Genomic DNA, 17,853 nt, shown 5'->3' with positions numbered 1-17,853 from the left:
CGGCAGCTCGGCGCTGGCTGCTGTGCGGAGGCCAGCCGCGGGCCGCCTCGTCCTCACCCTCCTGCCCTGGCTGCGGCCCCCCGGGGCCCGGAGCCCAGTGTCCCAGCACTCCGCGCTCCGCGTCCGCCCCGGCGCCGGCCGACGGCGCGGACCTCAGCGCGCACTTGTGGGCACGTTACCAGGACATGCGGAGGCTGGTGCACGGTGGGTGAGCCGGGGTGGGTCGTGTGCCCGAGGGCGTCCCCGGGGTGCACCGGGGTCGCAGAACCCAAGGGACGGGCGGCGTTTTGGAAGAGGCTCCATCGGGTCTCCGAGGAGCATTCCGTCTCCTGGGGCGAGCGGGAGGTTTGTTCCGGTCGGTCTGCTGGAGCTTGGGGTAACCGCCGGCGTGCACGGCCCTTAGGTCTGGCTCCCGGGTCCGGCTGGCAGCGGCGGAAACCCTCGCAGCCCCTTGTTCTCCGCTGGCCCTTAGTTGCAGTGAGCACTGTGGACAAAGACTGAGCGGTGCTCACGGAACGGGCTCTTGGGAACACCAGCAAGACTTTGCAGGCACCTCTTGGTTAGGCTCTGGCGGTCTAGAGCACTTCTAAACAAGCTCAAGAAAGGCGTTGGAGAAACATTAGAAAGCCACCCCAATGTCCTGGAATCCCAAAGGGTTGCTATAGTCTCAGCCAGGGCAGCACCAGGGCACTTAGCCTCCCCTAGCCTTCTCTCCCTCTACGAAATGGACTAATGAGGCCGCAGATCTCAGAGTGCAGCACATCTGTCCATTTCTCTGGGTGGGTCTAGTAGGACCTTGCCTCTGCAACAGATGTGCTCTGTGCTGTGGCCCTATCACTTCCCAGCTGGGTGGACCTCGGCCTCACATCCTCCCAGGACCCTCGATGTTCTCAGGCATGTAAGCAATCCTGGGACTGTTGTCATAGGATTGTGGTGATGAGTCAGAACCAGGCCAAGAAGGGGCAGGGGTGCTTCTGGAGGAACCCCCAGGGGTGCCGTGGCTTTCATTGTCTGGTAAGACAAAGTGGCTCATTCTGGGAGATTCCACCTGTGACTGGACAGGGCCTTCCACTCCAGCTGTGTGGAGACCTGGAGACTGCCAGAACTCACCTTAACAAGATGCTGCCAGAATAGTTGAGACCTCTGGAATGGCTGTTCTTAAGGACTGGGAATCTTGGGGCCGAGAGAGCAGTTTTACTTATGGAGAAGCCTTTGTTCGGCAAGGCCCTCTTAAGTGGCCTGAGAAGCAGCCTGCCTTGGAGGTGTGAAGGGGGGAGAATCTGCTGGGCATGTCCTCCAGAGCCCTCCTTACAGACCTCTCTCAGTTCCTGCTGTGTGCAGTTTCTTCCACCAACATACCACGATAAGCTAGCTTCGAGCCTCTGAACCCTCATCTGGCTGGGTTTTTTAGGAAGAATTTCTGAGCAAAACTCCCAGGGAGCCAAGCCATCAGCTAGCCCCCACTCAGCAGGGCAGCAGGAAGAGCACCTTCCTCCCTGCTCTGCCTCATTGTGTGACTAAAAGACTAGGCAAAGAGGAAGAATGATTAAGGCAGGATGGGGTCACCTGAATGCAAGTCTCAACTTAGTTGCCTGCTGCTGGGTGATTTGGGCAAGTGACTTAACCTCTCTGAACTTGTTTCTTCCTCTGGACGATGGAGGCATTCAGTGTGACTGCTGCTTAAGACTGGAGTGAACAGTGAACAACACAAGACTGTAAGACTCACAAGTGAGTCATATCTACCAGAGCCCTAGAATCTGGAACCTTGAGCATCTGGGGGACGTGGGGGGCTGGAGAAAAGAAAGGAAGGTAGGGGCTAGAGTGAAACAATAAGCTTGGCAAGCTAGTGCTGGGTTAGGGTATATAGCCTCCTCTCCTGGCCTATCCACATCATCTGTGGAAGGAAATGGGACCCTGCAACCCCCATAGCTATGGTTTCCTCAGTCCAGAAATGGGGCAAAGTGGCCAGGCCCTGCGGGCTGCGTTCCTCATCCTGCTTTGTTTCTGGGAGGGTTATATACCCCTGGAAGGACTCTTAAAGGCAGGGGCAAGGCCTATATTTAACCAGAACTCTGTGCCAGCAAGGGGCTGCAAATGCCATGTAGATGCCTTTCACCCCAGGGCCTTTCTGAACACTAAAGGGGTCATAGTCCCAGTTAGTATTCAGGAATGTGGGGCTGTGGGGAAATGCAGCTCTGTGGGCACCTGAGGCCCAGGGTCCTAGTGATATCAGGTGAGGAGTGTCTCAAGCAGTTCTTTAGAGGGAGGCCATCAGCTGTGTCTTAAGCATGTCCAAATGAAGTGCCCCATCCACACTCAGGGATCTGCAGAACAGCTGCTCTACGCAGGCTTTATGCCACCAGAGGAACCAGCCACACCTGTTCCCACACCTACACCCTGTACTTGACTCTAAAGGGAATAAGGGTGGAGCCTTGTGTTCCAAGGGGCCTCTGAGGCAAATGCTCGCACGTCTGCACAGTGGAGCAGCCATGAAGCATGCTGTAGAGCAAGAGGTTTTTGCTTTGTGAGAGGACAGTTGTGGCGGATAGATTGATTCCTTGGAGTCTCTGAGACCCTGCTCAGTGCGCCTCATCTTGTTTGCACCCTTCTTTCCCTAACCTCTGCTCCAGGAGCAACCAGGGAAAACCAGGATGGAGCTTTTGGCTCTGAGACACATCACACATTTAATCCTGAATATTGTGCGGGTGCAGAGCAGAAATGGTACACAGAGTGGGTGGTTCTGATTTTCTTCCCCTTTTAGAGGAAACAAGCCCAGAGGTTGAGGTGGCATTCCTGAAATCACAGACATGAGACGGAGAACCTGTCCTCACCTGGCTCACAGGCCAGGCCCTTTCACATTAATTCCCCTGTCTACCTTACTATCTAGGTGGGGAAAACAAGGCAAGTGAGCTTGGAATCCAAGGGGCTTATAGTGGCTGTGACCACATTTCCAGAAGACTGTGAACTGGGTAATGGCCCAGAACCCAGCCAGCATCACACGTCCCCCCCATGGTAATTAGCAATGTTCCCTGGTTTTAGCCAGGGAATGTCATTATGTGGGCTGGCAGACAGCTGAAATCCAATTAGAGGGGCCTTACTCCCCAGGCTGCAGCAGGTGTTCAGAGCTGGCAGCCTCAGGGACTCCTCACCCCTCTAATGTGCTTGGGCCCCAACCCCAGCTGTAAGCAAAGTGGAAAAGCATCATGGTCAGCTCTGCCTTACCCCAAGCATGTGACTCAGCAACTGCCTTCTCTCTGAGCCTCTGTCTGGCCTCTGCAACATTGGGCTAAGAGTTGCCATCATCAGGTGTCTTATGAGGCATATGGGCCTGGGTACCTGCAAAGTACCCAGGAGCCATTTGCCACAACTGTGACCATGATGGTGCTGTCCCCTTGTATCTCCTTCCTCTAGACCTTCTGCCCCCTGAGGTCTGCAGCCTCTTGAACCCAGCAGCCATCTATGCCAACAACGAGATCAGCTTGAGTGCTGTTGAGGTCTATGGCTTTGACTATGACTACACACTGGCCCAGTACGCAGATGCACTGCACCCCGAGATCTTCAATGCTGCCAGGGACATCCTGATTGAGCACTACAAGGTGAGGCTGTCAAGCCCTAGAAGCCAGTAGCACCCAGGCCTGGTGGCTAGATTGATCCCCAGAAGTGACCTCCCTTGAGAGCTAACACTGCTACTAGCCTAAGTCTGGCCTCTTTTGGTTTGACAGTACCCTGAGGGAATTCGGAAGTATGACTACGACCCCAGCTTTGCCATCCGTGGCCTCCACTATGACATTCAGAAGGTGAATGGCTAGACACTGACCCCTCCTGACCAAATGTGAATAGGGGCAACTTCAGCCAACCTCCCTCCCTATTTGATCACCCCTGGCCTCAGATTATAGTTGTTTCATCAGTAGCATCCAGTAGAGGTTTTGGTTGGAGGTGGGGGGTAGTTGGGAGAGGCTTTCTCAGGGCCAGTGGCAAAAACTTAGCTTCTCACCACTGGTCCTGCCCATGGATACCCCCAGAGCCTTCTGATGAAAATTGATGCCTTCCATTATGTGCAACTGGGGACAGCCTACAGGTTAGTGTTGGGTCTACCTTGATCCCACCCTGCACTGCTACCTGGGCTCAGACTGAGGGCATCTGTCCCTTCCATTCAGGGGCCTCCAGCCTGTGCCAGATGAGGAGGTGATTGATTTATATGGTGGCACCCAGCACATCCCACTGTACCAGATGAGCGGCTTCTATGGCAAGGTACCTCATCCACCTGCTTTTGCCCAAAGCAGACCAGTAATCTTACTGTGGGTGCCAGTGGAGCCATAGGCCATGCCCTCTGCCAGTGTCCCAAGGCAGATAGATCCCTTGGTCTCTAGTGGTTAGAGTGGTGACTGAGATCTGACCCCCTCCCCAGGGCCCTTCTATCAAGCAGTTCATGGACATCTTCTCACTGCCAGAGATGGCACTGCTGTCCTGTGTGGTGGACTATTTTCTGGGCCACGGCCTAGAATTTGACCAAGCACACCTCTACAAGGACGTGACGGTGAGGAGCCTGGGCCTGCCCCTTAGATTAGGTGAAGTCTGGCCACAGCATAGCAGGTGCTCCTGGGCTCTAACATGTTCTCATTGCCCTCTGCTTCCCTCAGGATGCCATCCGGGATGTGCACGTGAAGGGCCTCATGTACCAGTGGATTGAGCAAGACATGGGTAAGGCTGGACAGCACCCTACCATGGCCTGCCTGAGCACTGGGTCAGGGTTGGCCCTTGCAGACCCTCTTCCCTTTCAGAGAAGTACATCCTGAAAGGGGATGAAACATTTGCAGTCCTGAGCCGCCTGGTAGCCCATGGGAAACAGCTGTTCCTCATCACCAACAGTCCTTTCAGTTTTGTGTAAGTACAGCCCCACTGTGGAAGGAGGGACACAGTGGTGGGGGGCAAGCGCAGTACTGCCCCCAGACCACCTGCAGCCAGTGCCACTTCTGCACAGGGACAAAGGCATGCGACACATGGTGGGTCCTGATTGGCGCCAACTCTTTGATGTAGTCATCGTCCAGGCAGACAAGCCCAGCTTCTTCACTGACCGGCGCAAGTATGGGCATACTGGGGACTGTGGGGCTGTGGGAGGAAGACAGAGCCCCTCCCACTCCCCCACTGAGAGGATTCAGGGACAAAGCCAGATTAGCCTTGGCCCACCGCCCTGTGTACTTGGGTGGAGATACCCCCTACTGGTCAATGGCCCACCTGAGTGTAAGGGCTTTTACAGAGGTAAGGATGGAGCTACCTTGTGGCTGTGCCATGACTGGAGCTCAGGCTCTTTACTCTCACCCAGGCCTTTCCGAAAGCTTGATGAGAAGGGTTCCCTCCATTGGGACCGTATCACACGCTTGGAAAAGGGCAAAATCTATCGGCAGGTAAGACCGTCTTGGGGAATAGCACGGGGGGTGGGGGGCGCTATGCAGGAACAGCCTCTGGAAAAACAGCCTCACATCCTTGACCAGATTTGTACTGTGGAGCTAGAGCCATTGGCCACCATGGTAGGACTGTTAGGAAGCAGGTCTGGGTGATACTGGAAGAGCTTGGTGACCACATTGGGGTTTAGATTCCAGCACTGTAGTCTAAGGAACCTAGCCTAGTCACCTCTAGGCCTTGCTTTCCATTAATAATGTTCTACTTGAGTTGCGGTATAAAACCCTTAGGATGTTCCACAGTCACTGAAAAGCTAGCATGGCACTGAACCAGCCTGGTTTGGGAGTCCTGAGCCGGGCTTGTCAGGGCAGCTCATGAACTGAGACCCCCACCTCCATTCCCCACCTTTCCTGTGTGACTAGGAAGAAAGGTCAGGCTAGGGCATTGGTGGCCCTGGCTAGAATGTAGAGACCTTGGCTGAGGTGGGCATCTTGGGAGTCAGGGGTCCCAGAGACCTTGGGACTTGGAAGAGCCAGCACTTGGCCAGGGGAACAGCATCAGGATGTCCAAGCTGGCTGGCAGGCAGTATGCCCACTGCTAAGCATCCTGCCCTGCTGATCCCAGCTCTCCCCTGTCCTTTCTGTGCGGGTACATCCCCTCAACTCTCAGTGTTGGCATCTGGCCATGGAAGGCCCCTTTGTGGGAAGGTCCCTTTCTGGTCAGGCCTGATATTCTAAAGATTCCTTATGTTCACTGGACCCTGTTTGGTTCTCAGAACCCCAAGTCCTTATCTTTGCCCTCTCCTTCACCTGCCCCTTGAGGTTCTTAAACCACGGGGCACATCCTCTGCAGCCCTTCTACCTCCCATTCATGCCTCCTCTGCAGTTGGTGTGCCCACTTAATTCGGTTCTTCCATAGTCACCTACCCACCCACCCCACCCCTAGTTCATGTCTCTAGGTTGATTGATGCAGAGCTGTGCTTTGCTGAGTGTGCATTCTCAGCCCTGGAGTGTGGGTGCTGCCCCTGGTGGTAGCCAACTCTGCTTCCCAGCTCTGGCCCTTCCATTTCTAAGCTGCCCCCCACCCCTACCCCTACCCATCCCCCCCAGGAGCTTCCCCAGTTATATCTGTGCCTGGCTGGGTGTTTCCATCTTTCCCTGGCTTTGGAGCAGGAGAAAAACATGGCCATAATTCTGTGATTGGTCTATTGGGTCCCTGGGGCCGAGCCTGAAGAGGCCAACAAGAGCTTCAGGGCCCTTTGCTTTAGCACCTGGAGTCCTTATAGTTTGTTTCTCACAAACTGGGAGCCCTAGCCTGGGGTGGGTGAGAGGTCACAGAAAGAGACCCTTGCTTGAGGGCTAGTCCACGCCTATAAGAGATGTTCTGCTTTGGGCAATAACCACCACCACCACCCCCCTCAGTGGAAGGGGGAAGTAGTAAGGGCCTCAGAGCAGTGGGGCCACGGGAAAGGGCAACCCGGCATCCGGCTGGCTTTGGCTACCTCTGGGGAATTGGGAGGGCTAGTGAAGGACAAGGCCTGGTTTCCGCAGCCCCGTGGGAACACTAGTGGCTCAATAATGTCCTCTACTCCCTAGGGAAACCTGTTTGACTTCCTTCGTCTGACAGAGTGGCGAGGGCCAAGAGTTCTTTACTTTGGCGACCATCTCTACAGTGACCTAGCGGTGAGGGGCCGGTGTGCAGGGCTTGGCAGGGGAGGGGAGAGCGCCCTCTCAGCTGGTGCTGAGGCCTGTCCAACCACCCCATCCACCAGGATCTCATGCTGCGGCATGGCTGGCGCACAGGTGCCATCATCCCTGAGTTGGAGCGGGAGATCCGCATCATCAACACGGAGCAGTATATGCACTCCCTGACCTGGCAGCAGGCGCTCACAGGGCTGCTAGAACGCATGCAGGTGGAGACAGCAGGGGGTGGTAGGCTCTGTGAACTGGGCTACACCACCTCCTGGATGCACACCTATCTCATTGTGTTTCCCCAGACATATCAGGACGCAGAGTCACGACAGGTGCTGGCTACCTGGATGAAGGAGCGGGAAGAGCTAAGGTGAGCAGAGTGGAACCAAGACGGGAAACCTGTCCCAGTCTCTTCTGTACCCATTCTCAGGTGCCCCATTTTTCCTTCCCCAGATGCATCACCAAGGCCCTGTTCAATGCTCAGTTTGGGAGCATCTTTCGCACCTTCCACAACCCTACGTACTTCTCTAGGCGCCTTGTGCGCTTCTCCGACCTCTACATGGCCTCCCTCAGCTGTTTGCTCAACTACCGAGTAGACTTCACTTTCTACCCACGCCGCACACCCCTGCAGCATGAAGCGCCCCTCTGGATGGACCAGCTCTGCACTGGCTGCATGAAGACACCCTTTCTTGGTGACATGGCCCACATCCGCTGAGGGCACTTTTACTGTCCAAGACAGACCATCAGTCCTTCCAGCCCTGGCCACCCTGACAAGCAATAAAAGTGGTCTCTGTCCTCCATGTGCCTTTGTTTTGGCTCCTGGCCATCATTTGACTGTGAGGATCCTCTGGGTATCAGGAAAGTCTTCCTCCAAGAGTGAGGCCTAGAAAGAGGACAGCTGTGTGTATTTGGGCAAGCCTGGGCTCTACCTGTCCCTACAGCCCTCCACCCCCACTTCCCACCCCTTCACTCACATCAAAGGGTTCACAAAAGACATCATTGCTGCCAAAGACAGGGTTGGGGACAGACACCAGGGTTGGGCTGGTCCCTTCTTGCCATGGGGAGAAGTCATCATCAGCATCATCTTCTGCCTAGAATGATGACTGATAAGGCCCCGAAGCAGGACAGAAGGGCCTTGCACCCACAAACTCCCAGCCCTGCCCTACCTGGAAGGCAGAGAAACCAAAGCCTGTGCGCTTGCCTCGCACACGCAAATAGAAGGCTCCAGCCACCAGCCCCAGCAGGGTTCCAGCAGCTACCACAACCCCCACGCTTTCTGCCACAGGTGCCTCAGGTGCCAACACTGCCCCCTATAGGCAAGCGGAAGAGAGTATCAAGTATCAGATGTCCCTCACCCTTTGCAGCTCTGACTCCCCTTCCCCATACTCACAGACTGGGGGGGTGCCAGTAGGGGCCTGGCCAGAGCATGGATGATGCCATTGAAGGCAATGATGTCCCACGTGATGATACGGCCAACCACAACTGCCCCTGGAATCTGCAGAGAAACCAGTCAGGCCCAGCAGGTGAATGAGGATTGAACTGGCAAGGTAGTAGCAGAGGCCAGACTTACCACAGGAGCCCAAGAACTGTTGTCACTGATGATGAGGCTAAGACCCGAGTGGGCAGGAAGCAAGGTCCCCTGACTGGCATTGGCATTCAGAAGGGTGGCATTAGAAGCATGGAGTTCTAGGTCTGGGCCACTCAGCGTCTGTGAGCAGAACAAGACCTGTTAGGTTGGGCCAGCCAGAGAGGGCAGACTGTCCAGGCCCCTACTCTTACCATATTGTCCACAAAGCCTTCATTGACAGGGACAAAAAGTGTCTTGTAGGTGAGCTCATCATCCAGGAAGTCCAGGAAGTCAAGACCACTCTGGGTAGTATTAGCATAACCCAGCAGCATCTGCAAGGGTTGGGAGACAGGGCTATGGGCAAGCTTCCTTCCTGGGGGTTCCCAGCTACCCACACTCCCTCTCCTGAGACTGGCCCTTGCATACCCCATAGAAGGTGGAGAAGTTGGGGGTGGCAGCCAGTACATCAAGCAGCTTCCCATTGCATGTGCTGATCCCATCACCTACAAAGCCATCCCGACATCGGCAAGCCACATCTGCAGGAGAGGCAGGTCAGCAGCTTGGAGGAGTTCAGAGTATGGGGATAGGCAGAGGTTGGTGGAGTGGACATACCTTGCACACGGTAGCAGTAGGCATCCCAGTGTTCTGACAGGTTCTCGCGAACACCAAGGCTAATTACACCTACACGACCATCACCACAGTCTGCCGCAGGGAAGACAACAGGATGGGCAGCAGAGCCATTGGCCAGCCAGCCCACCAGGCATACATGGAAGCCCAGCTGTAAGGGCAGAGGAGATGCTGAGACCCAAGGCCCAACATGAGGGGCCTTCCCATAGGCTTAGCTCCAATCCCCATAGAGTTGTACACCTGCTGGGCAGCTAAGAGTTGAGGGAGTGAAGCAAGGACTGCTCCCTGGTCCTCACATGCTGCCTTGGCCTCTGAGAAAGTCAGGCCATAAGGGCCACTGGTGGCCTGGATGTGGAAGACGCCAGCCCGCTTTTCTGCAGAAAGAAGTGAGGCTGCATGGTCAGATGCACAGTACCCTGGGATATACAGCAGGTGTCAGAAGTGGGTAGGGAAGCACACCCTGGAAATGGAGGTCAGTGCACCCAGCATCTGTGTGGCAGGGTGATGGCTGGCCCAGACAGCGGTCCACAGGTGGCTCAAGCTCCTCTAGACACTGCAGTCCGTCACCCACATAGCCTGCATGACACTCACAGCGCCGGGTGTTCTGTGGGCAGGAAGAATAGTGGTTGCCCTACAGAGACAGACATGGAGCAAGTCCATGGGGCCTCCCCACTCATGCTGTTTGGCTCCCCACCTGCTTACCGGGCCAGTATTGATGCAGTCAGCATGCTCACTGCAGCCTCCACGGTGGCTGTCCAAGCAGGGGTTTCGAGCTTGGCAACTCCAACCATCACCCTCATAGGCAGGCAGACAGGTACAGGTGACCACTGTCCCCACCTGGCTACAATTGGCATGCTCACTGCAGCCGCCATGTCCCTTCTGGCACAGATCTGCCACTGGGGGCAAGGAGGGAGTGGCTGAGCCAGGTGACTAGAATGGGTCCAGGGTCTCCTACCTGTAAGTCACAGTCTTCTGCTTACCTGTGCACACATGGCCATCCCCTTCATAGCCCAGGCTGCACTCACAGCTGTTGCCCGCACGGCACATGGCCTGGGGTGCACAGGGTGGGGCACACACAGGCTGCAACTCTGTCCCCAGGACCCATCCCACATGAGCAGGTCAGTAGCTGCCCTCCTGGCCACTACCTCTCTCATCCACCCTCAAGGGCCTCCACCTGAGTGTGCAATTAAGACGCGTACTGGTGCGTACAAGAATGTTATATGCACACAAGCTCAAGGGCCACTCACCCAGCTGCACCTCACAGCGTGGCCCAGTCCAGCCTTCATCACAGAAGCAGGAGCCAGAGCCCCCAAGGCCCTCATCACAGCGTCCATGTGGGGTGCAGTGGCAGGCTGGGGAGAGGGGCAAGTTGACACAGGCCAAGGGAAGTGGAACAAGGTGAAATGGGACAGGGCAGAGCTTACCTTGGCATTGGGGTCCAAAGGAACCTGGGGCACAGAGTTCACAGGCTGTCCCAGCAAAACCTGAATGGCATTTACACTGCCCACTTCCACTCATGCCATCCAGGCACACACCATGGTCATTGCAGGGGCTGCTGGGTCCACCAGGGCAAGCTAGGGAATAGTGTGGAAGTGAAATGGGGCTAGACGTGCTCATGAGGACACACACCTACAGCTCAGAGCTGCCACCTGTCTCCTACTGAGTGGCAGCCAAAGCTCTTCAAGAAGTACGAATTCACCCATGTCCTCACACTGCTGAGAATCCGCCAAGCCTGGAGAACTCAGACCCTCCAGTGCTCCACACCAGAACAGAATCTTCTGCACACCCACCTCCTTCTTTAACATTCCTCTAGCAAAGCATTCCCTCTACCCTGGAGTACCTCACTATCCTTTATCAAAAGCAATGGCCAGAGTTTGGCCCTTGGCTATCTTGTGGCTAGAGGAGATAATCAGAATATCTTAATCCTCAGAATGCTTACCTTGGCAGTCACTGCCATAGTGACCAGGGCAGCAGCTGGGCTTCCAGACAACAGTGACACAGTTTCGGCGGCAGCCCCTACCCAGACGCTGGGGATGATTCCAGAAGCTAGGCCTCATCCAGACACTGCGAAGTGCCAGGGAATGCAGTGGGGGAGTCGTCCAGAACTTGGAGAAGTAGCGCCAGCAGGCCTCAGGGCTGCCCTGGGTCAAGAAGAGTCAGGCCACAGGCAGCCTGAGTTTGATGGTGCTCAGTGCCTTCTCCAACCCTCAACTCAGCCTCCAGCCCCTTACCTGCTCTTGTGATCCCTGAGGACAGGGTGGCTCCAGTCCACAGATGCTGCAAGTCTTCTGGAAGGAATGGAGGCCAACACTGCAAGGTCAGGTGGATGGATGGGATAGGACAGGTAGGTTGGGCCCCTGCCATTCACCTATGGCCTTCCTCACCATTTGAAGTGCCCGGGTCTCAAAGCGGTCACAGCGGGCACCAAGACCAGGTGGCTCCAGGAGCTGGTCGATGCCATAGGCCAGGCCACCTTCAAAAGGCAAGTGCCGCTGCACAATGTGGGCGTCATCTTCGCCTACCATGAGTGCACCCTAAAGGGAGAAGACATAAGGGTCACAGGCACTATAGCCCCTTACTCCCCACCTAGTTCCCTCCTCTCTTCAGACTCACAGGCCGGGTACGGCTGCAGGAGAAGGAGATGGGGTTTCCATGCATGGTTCGGAGTGGGCCCAGGTTGGGCAGGTCAGATGCCAAGGCCTGGGTAAATAGACCTATGATTGGAACTGGGCAATCAGGCTGAACTGCAGGCAGCAGGAATCAAAGACTGGGCCTGTACCCACCTCAATGTTTCGGATCATATGGCCCCGCAGAATGGCTGCCAGTTTGTCTCTGTGGTCCTCATGGTATAGCCAGGCCTGCCGATCAGCAGGCAGGGCTTGCAGAGCAGAATCTGTGGGCCACAGCATAGTGAAGGGCCGATGGGATGCATCCTGAAGCATGGGCAGGAGGCCAGCTACCTATGTATTGGAACAGAGGTGTAGCATCAGAGACTGGAGGCTAGATGAGAGACCAGGAGGGGGATCCAGAGAAACCCAGGCCCAGGTAGCCTTCCCTCTAGCCATGCTTATCTGCAGCTATCCTGGGTAGACAGTCATCCCCTCCTTATCTGCAGAGAATAGGTTCCCAAAACCCCAGAAGATGCCCAAAATCACAGTCCTGAACTGTATACTGTTTTTCTTATACCTATGATAAAGTGTCATTTATAAACTAGGCACATTAAGAGATGAGCAATAAAACAATTATAATAGTATATTTAAAACATGTGACATATTTCTGGGATTTTTTTCTTTTTTCTTTTTTTGGTCTTTTTGAGACAGGGTCTCCCTGTAGCCACAGCTGGCCAGGAACTCACTATGTATATCAGGCTGGCCTTGAACTCACAGAGATCCACCTGCCTCTGCCTCTGTCTCCTGAGAGCTGGGACTAAAGGCATGCACTCCCACGCCCAGCTTGACTTTTTTTCACTTAATATTTTCATCATACACTCTTCCGTGTGTGTGTGTGTGTGTGTGTGTGTGTGTGTGTGTGTGTGTGTGTGTGGTTTCCACGCCTGCTACCACACAACATGTGGAGAACCTGTGGAAGCCAGTTCTTTCCTTCCACTTTGTGAGTGCCAGGTATTGAACTCAAGTTATCAAGCTTGGTGGCAAGCCTCCTTACCCACTGAACCGTCTTGCAGGCCTCATTTAATATCTTCAGACTGCAGAAACGACATTGTGGATAGGCAGAAACTACTGTTTATGGGCACTTTTGCAGGGGTAAGTCTGCACACATATTGACAACACATTTGCTCACATGTGCTCACACTGGGAGTTTCATGCTCATAGATACGGCCTATATACAAGGGAATTCTCGTAGGCATATTCATTCCCAGAAAGGGGTAAGCAGAGACACTGTTGCACACATAGTCGTACACTGACAGGCCCATATTCATGGAAACAGTACCGTCACCAGCTGGCTGATGATCTTGTAACCGAAGTTCTCAGCAGCAGCGGTGACATTTCTCTGAGAAAGGATACTCATAAGCAACTGATCAGGTGGGAAGGGAAGATCCTTGCCTGCCACCCAGCTCCCAGGCTCACACCCAGACATACTGGAGGGATTGGGGCAGTATCAGCCTCCCAGTGTAGCACATCTGGTGGCAGCAGTACACGATCAATGAAATGCAGAACACCGTTCACCGCCTCGTGGTCACTGCTGACCACCCGTGCAAAGTCATTCAGATATATGCTGCCCTGGGGGTGGAGTGTGGTTACACTAGGGTAGAGCCAGGGCTGAATAGAGTTGATTGGTGGGGTGCTTGAAGCTGTGGGTGGGGTGTGGTGGGGGAGGGGCCTGGGGTGGGAGTGTTTGGGGGTAGACAGTCCTGGGTTTAGGACTGAGATAGAAGGTGAGCTGGACCTAGGGCAGGGTCAAGGTATAGGACAGAACTCCCATTCCAGTCAGAGAAGCCCACACAAAGCACCATACTTGACTTGGCACTGTGGGAACAGGGCAATGGCATCAGCTTGATTTGGAAGTCCTGGGGTAGAGGGCAGGTCTATGATAGTGGGTGGTACCCAGATTGTGGGCACCCTTTGGGTGGGACTCATCTCCCTCTCATTGTGGTACCCAGGTTGAGTCTTAAAGGAATGGAGGCAGGGCACAGGCACAGGGACAGGTTTGAGGTCTGAGTCTGGGGACTGAGTCCTGGGCCTGGGGGAGGACCCTTTAGCTGGTGGAACCCATGGTGTGGGTGGACTCACCTCCCTCTCACTGAAGCGCAGTGTGTGCCCAGATAGAGCAGTGGCATATCCCTGGTCCAGCAGCTCCTGGCTCCCTAGCTGCCAACAGCCGACCACATGGTAGCGAAACACAAGTTGGCGATGGGCATGAATCCTAGACAGCTCATCCTAGAGTAGTCATGTGGATAGTGGGAGCCAATGATTGTCACCTCTGCCCATGTAGTGACCAATCCCAGAGTGCTCATCCCTCTCCAGCCTGCTCCCAGGGCTATGTACCTGTGACAGGTTCCGCATCAGATCTACATGTGGCACAAAGATGGTGAAAGGCCCATTGCCCTTGAGCTCCTTGTATTCCTGGAGAAGTGGGAAACAGCTTAAGCAGAAGAAGAACAACTTGGGACCCACTTGGAGCTTCCATGGAGCTTCTGGGAAAGACTTGAACTCTGAGAGAGCAGACCAGTAACTCTCTCCACCCCTAACTGCCCCCCAACCAGATGGACACATGCAGGCCCAGAGACAGTTGATACCTTCCAGCAGGCTGCAGAGGCCTAGGCTACTCACCAGGAGGTAGATGCTGAAGAATGAGGCATTTTTGTCCCGTCGGAGCTCCTGGGGGAGCGAGGATCAGCTCAGATTTTGGGTGGCCCCCATTCAGGGGCTGGTGCTTGTCCTAGCACCTGCAGCCCAAGGTCTGGCCAAGGCAGAGATGAGGAAAGGAAAGCCAGGGAGGGATCTGAGCTGGGCTCAGGATTTGTTTCATTTGTCATAGATGAGGTCAAGCCCAAGATGAGTCAGGGTTGGATTCAGAGTCATGGTCAAGGATCAGGGTCAAATCTGGATCTTGGCCAAGATCTCAGTTCAAATCCATGTGACATAGCCAAGATCAGATCAGGGTCAGACTTGGGAATCATTACCAGGTCAACTCGTGCACGGCAAGTGAAGCCATCTCCCACAGTATGGGCTGTGTCACAAGTGCACGTCCTCTGGCCGTCCCCTGTACTTTTGCACACAGCATAAGGACTGCAACCTCCATTGTTCTGAGAGACAGGAGAGGAAAGGGGGAGGGTGGTGTTCAGCCTCCTTTGCCACACCTAGCTCGGGGAAAGAGGTCTCAAAGACCCTGTCTAACCCTCAAAGTTCTATTTCTGACTGTTGAGCCAGATTTGAGCTTAGGGAAGGGATGCCCTGGATGATCCTGGGGGTGAAGAGGGTGGCTTTCTGCCTCTGTTCTCTTTCCCTGCAAAACATGGTGGCATGAGGGCCTGACCTGAGAGCAGGGGTCCAGAAGCTCACAGCTCCGAATGCCATCGCCACTGTAGCCCTCACGGCAGCTGCAGGAAACCTGTCCCAAATACTGATCAGTGGGGCTGGAGGGAGCACTAAGTGAAAAGGTCACTCCATAGCAAGCCTGGTCTGGATGGAGGCCCCACCCTTAGGAGTGACACAGCTCCAGGGTCAACCCTGTCATGCTGACCTGCTGTGGGCCTGTAGGGATGCAGTCTGCATAAACATGGCAGCTCCCATGGTGGATGAGACAGCTGTTAATTTCTGGGAGAAGAAATGTTGAAATGAGGGGTAGCCCTTGATGGCCCCTCCAGTCATCTGTCCATCTCTGCCTCCTGGTGCCCATCTCCTCCCGTCTCTGGGCCCCCAGTCTTCATACCACAGGTGCCCTCAATCCTTCCTAGCCTGCCTTTGATTACTAAAACCAGAATCCTTCACTTCATCTAGGTTGGGAGTCCTAGGCTCACCTTCGCACAGCTCCCCGTCACCTGTGTAGCCATCCTGGCAGGTGCATGTCCGCTGCCCAGGTGCCACCTTGGTGCAGTTGGCATGGGGCGAGCAGCCCCCATTGCCAGAGGCACAAGGGTCCACCTCTAGGGATAGAGATTGTGAGGCACAGGCATAGGCCAGGGGTGGAGCAGAAGAGGGCAGGAGAGAAAGGAAGAGGTTAGACAGAAGAGGTTAGCTAACCCCAAGATGGGACAGCCAGCCCTGGCATTTCAGAGTGGGGCCCAGGGCATCTATGTGGCTGACCTGAGCAGTAACTGCCATTGCCGGAGTATCCTGCAGCACAGATGCAGACAGGGGTTCCAGATGAGTCCTGTGCACAGCTGGAAGGGATGGTAACCACTCAGCCCATGCCTGCCTGGCCCTGCACACAGTCCCCTCACTGCAGGTTGGGCACACTCACTTGGCATTAGGGTCGCACTTCTTGGAGCATTGAAGGTCAATAATTTCTGGGGAGGGGTGGGCAGAAGGTTCTGGTCATTCAGACCCAAACTACCTCCCCCACTGTCATTTGTTCCTACCCCTCTGGGATCTACTCACTCTGGTCGCAGCGGAGACCCTGCCAGCCCACATTACAGATGCAGCTTCCGTCCCCTTGCAGCCCCTCCTGGCACAGCCCATGGGCACAGTCACAGACTAGAAGTGGGATTAAGAAGGACAAGAGTCACCCTGCTGCACCTGCTGGTATGCCCAGCCTGTCCTTCCCAAGAGGCCACCATCTTACCCCTTTATAGTCCTTACCTCCAGAGCAGGTGGGTCCATAGCGGCCCAGCTCACACATCTCACAAGCTGTTCCGTGGAAGCCCTCTTGGCAGCGACACTCCCCATTGCCCAGGAACCTGTCCTGGCACTGCCCATGACCTGAGCACACACCACCTAGACCCCCTGGGCACGGCTCACATAGTATGCCAAAGAAGCCAGGGCAGCAGTCAGGTACCTGTCGGGGAAAGGGAATGGGAAAGGAAGGAGAGAGAGGCCCAGCACAGGCCAAGGAGGCTGTCACTGGCCAGAAAGAGGTAGCGGCATCTTAGAGCCATAAAGCCATAGAACAGAGCAACTTGGAAGTACAGACCCATGGAGGTAGACCAGAAGTGGCAGAAAGAATGGAGGAGGTCTGGTTACTGCCACTGGGGCTTGGCTGATGGGACTAGCTCTGGGCTGAGACCATGTCCCATTTCCCATTCATACTCCCAGGCTTAGGCACAGAACCAGCAGTATCCCTCTGACTTTGGGCATTCCTTGGGTCATCCTTGTGTTGTCTTTGCCAGAGGCTCAGCACACCTCTGCCCTTGAAATGTAGTCTGGGCTCTTCCCCAGGGGGCCCTGTCGCCCTCCCCATCCCTCGCCAAAGCCTTTGGGTAGAGGCACTTCAGAGCAAACCTGGATCTTCTTGGCACATGTGTAGGAACAGCCCCGGGAGAAGGAAAAGCCAGATCTGTAGACACAGCTCTTCCTAGGTGTGTCCTAGAAAAGGAGATGGGTAAGAAGGGCCATCTGGTGGATTGGACAGGACCAGAGCAGTACATGAGGAGACAGACAAATGGGCTGCAGGTGTCAGAGTAGGTAAAACAGAAAAACTTGAACAGAGAGGGGAAAGGAGAGGTAGGGCCAAGACAGATAGGTCTAATGAGGGCACAGCAGAAGGACCAAGCTTAGGTATGCAAGTTTGGTTGAGGCTCTTCTGAACAGACCTGGGCTTGACCTCAGCCTTAACTAGGGTGCAGGGGGGTTTCAGCTGCCCATACCTGACCAGTTCCCAGCAGGGCTGGTCCTGGGGGCTCAGTGAGGGCAGTGAAACAGGTACAGAGCTGTGCTGGCTCAGCCTTACCTGGAGCTGGAATCCCTGAGTACAGCGGAATTTCCGGGTGCAGTTTATGCATTTCTCCTGAGGAAGAAAGGTAAATCATTAGCTGGTCTACAGCCGGAGGCCCCCAAACTCACCATCCTTCCTCCAGGACAAGACTGGCTAAGTGTGCCTCCCTGCCACCCAGGCCAACTAGCACTTGCTATTCTTTTTTTTCTTTTTAAACTTAAAAAAAATGTTATTATT

At 55.0% G+C, this 17,853-nt stretch overlaps 2 protein-coding genes across 4 annotated transcripts in view; one reads left to right on the top strand and one right to left on the bottom strand.

Annotated features, from left to right (window-relative positions):
* The first annotated feature begins 6 nt into the window (after window positions 1–6).
* On the top strand, window positions 7–7,896 carry Nt5dc2 (5'-nucleotidase domain containing 2). 3 transcript variants are annotated; one of them, XM_029555384.1, is made up of 15 exons: window positions 73–204; window positions 2,888–3,012; window positions 3,412–3,596; window positions 3,723–3,797; window positions 4,023–4,078; window positions 4,158–4,251; window positions 4,409–4,537; window positions 4,641–4,701; window positions 4,782–4,884; window positions 4,982–5,083; window positions 5,324–5,405; window positions 6,996–7,082; window positions 7,172–7,312; window positions 7,397–7,461; window positions 7,545–7,896. In XM_029555384.1, exons 2-15 carry the CDS (start codon window positions 2,973–2,975, stop codon window positions 7,804–7,806), a joined length of 1,482 nt encoding a protein of 493 aa, XP_029411244.1. In that variant the 5' UTR covers window positions 73–204; window positions 2,888–2,972; the 3' UTR covers window positions 7,807–7,896. The 3 variants fall into 3 exon arrangements, with proteins under 3 accessions (XP_008850009.1, XP_029411244.1, XP_029411246.1); XM_008851787.1 differs by lacking the exon at window positions 2,888–3,012 and having other exon boundaries at window positions 7–204; XM_029555386.1 differs by lacking the exons at window positions 73–204; window positions 2,888–3,012 and adding an exon at window positions 227–1,728.
* Stab1 (stabilin 1) overlaps window positions 7,882–17,853 on the bottom strand; it is a 31,871-nt gene continuing 21,899 nt past the window's right edge. The window contains exons 36-69 of the mRNA XM_008851784.3: window positions 17,632–17,688; window positions 17,184–17,267; window positions 16,545–16,740; window positions 16,344–16,439; window positions 16,207–16,252; window positions 16,050–16,126; window positions 15,764–15,889; window positions 15,487–15,560; window positions 15,280–15,354; window positions 14,927–15,049; window positions 14,574–14,621; window positions 14,289–14,366; window positions 14,034–14,180; window positions 13,383–13,523; window positions 13,234–13,293; window positions 12,069–12,245; window positions 11,899–11,985; window positions 11,670–11,819; window positions 11,517–11,573; window positions 11,225–11,426; window positions 10,710–10,859; window positions 10,533–10,637; window positions 10,266–10,373; window positions 9,988–10,181; window positions 9,745–9,889; window positions 9,526–9,659; window positions 9,271–9,436; window positions 9,085–9,194; window positions 8,871–8,990; window positions 8,662–8,799; window positions 8,482–8,586; window positions 8,258–8,401; window positions 8,066–8,182; window positions 7,882–7,974 (exon numbers count right to left, since the gene is read on the bottom strand). Of these exons, the coding sequence (XP_008850006.1) occupies window positions 7,918–7,974; window positions 8,066–8,182; window positions 8,258–8,401; window positions 8,482–8,586; window positions 8,662–8,799; window positions 8,871–8,990; window positions 9,085–9,194; window positions 9,271–9,436; window positions 9,526–9,659; window positions 9,745–9,889; window positions 9,988–10,181; window positions 10,266–10,373; window positions 10,533–10,637; window positions 10,710–10,859; window positions 11,225–11,426; window positions 11,517–11,573; window positions 11,670–11,819; window positions 11,899–11,985; window positions 12,069–12,245; window positions 13,234–13,293; window positions 13,383–13,523; window positions 14,034–14,180; window positions 14,289–14,366; window positions 14,574–14,621; window positions 14,927–15,049; window positions 15,280–15,354; window positions 15,487–15,560; window positions 15,764–15,889; window positions 16,050–16,126; window positions 16,207–16,252; window positions 16,344–16,439; window positions 16,545–16,740; window positions 17,184–17,267; window positions 17,632–17,688 (3,894 nt within the window). The 3' untranslated portion in view covers window positions 7,882–7,917. The remainder of the gene's footprint in view (window positions 7,975–8,065; window positions 8,183–8,257; window positions 8,402–8,481; window positions 8,587–8,661; window positions 8,800–8,870; window positions 8,991–9,084; window positions 9,195–9,270; window positions 9,437–9,525; window positions 9,660–9,744; window positions 9,890–9,987; window positions 10,182–10,265; window positions 10,374–10,532; window positions 10,638–10,709; window positions 10,860–11,224; window positions 11,427–11,516; window positions 11,574–11,669; window positions 11,820–11,898; window positions 11,986–12,068; window positions 12,246–13,233; window positions 13,294–13,382; window positions 13,524–14,033; window positions 14,181–14,288; window positions 14,367–14,573; window positions 14,622–14,926; window positions 15,050–15,279; window positions 15,355–15,486; window positions 15,561–15,763; window positions 15,890–16,049; window positions 16,127–16,206; window positions 16,253–16,343; window positions 16,440–16,544; window positions 16,741–17,183; window positions 17,268–17,631; window positions 17,689–17,853) is intronic.

Source organism: Nannospalax galili, unplaced genomic scaffold, assembly GCF_000622305.1.
Source record: "Nannospalax galili isolate Female #2095 unplaced genomic scaffold, S.galili_v1.0 scaffold485, whole genome shotgun sequence".
NCBI lineage: Eukaryota > Metazoa > Chordata > Mammalia > Rodentia > Spalacidae > Nannospalax > Nannospalax galili.
The sequence above is the reverse complement of the archived record's forward strand: the minus strand, read 5'-3'. Positions and strand labels throughout refer to the sequence as shown.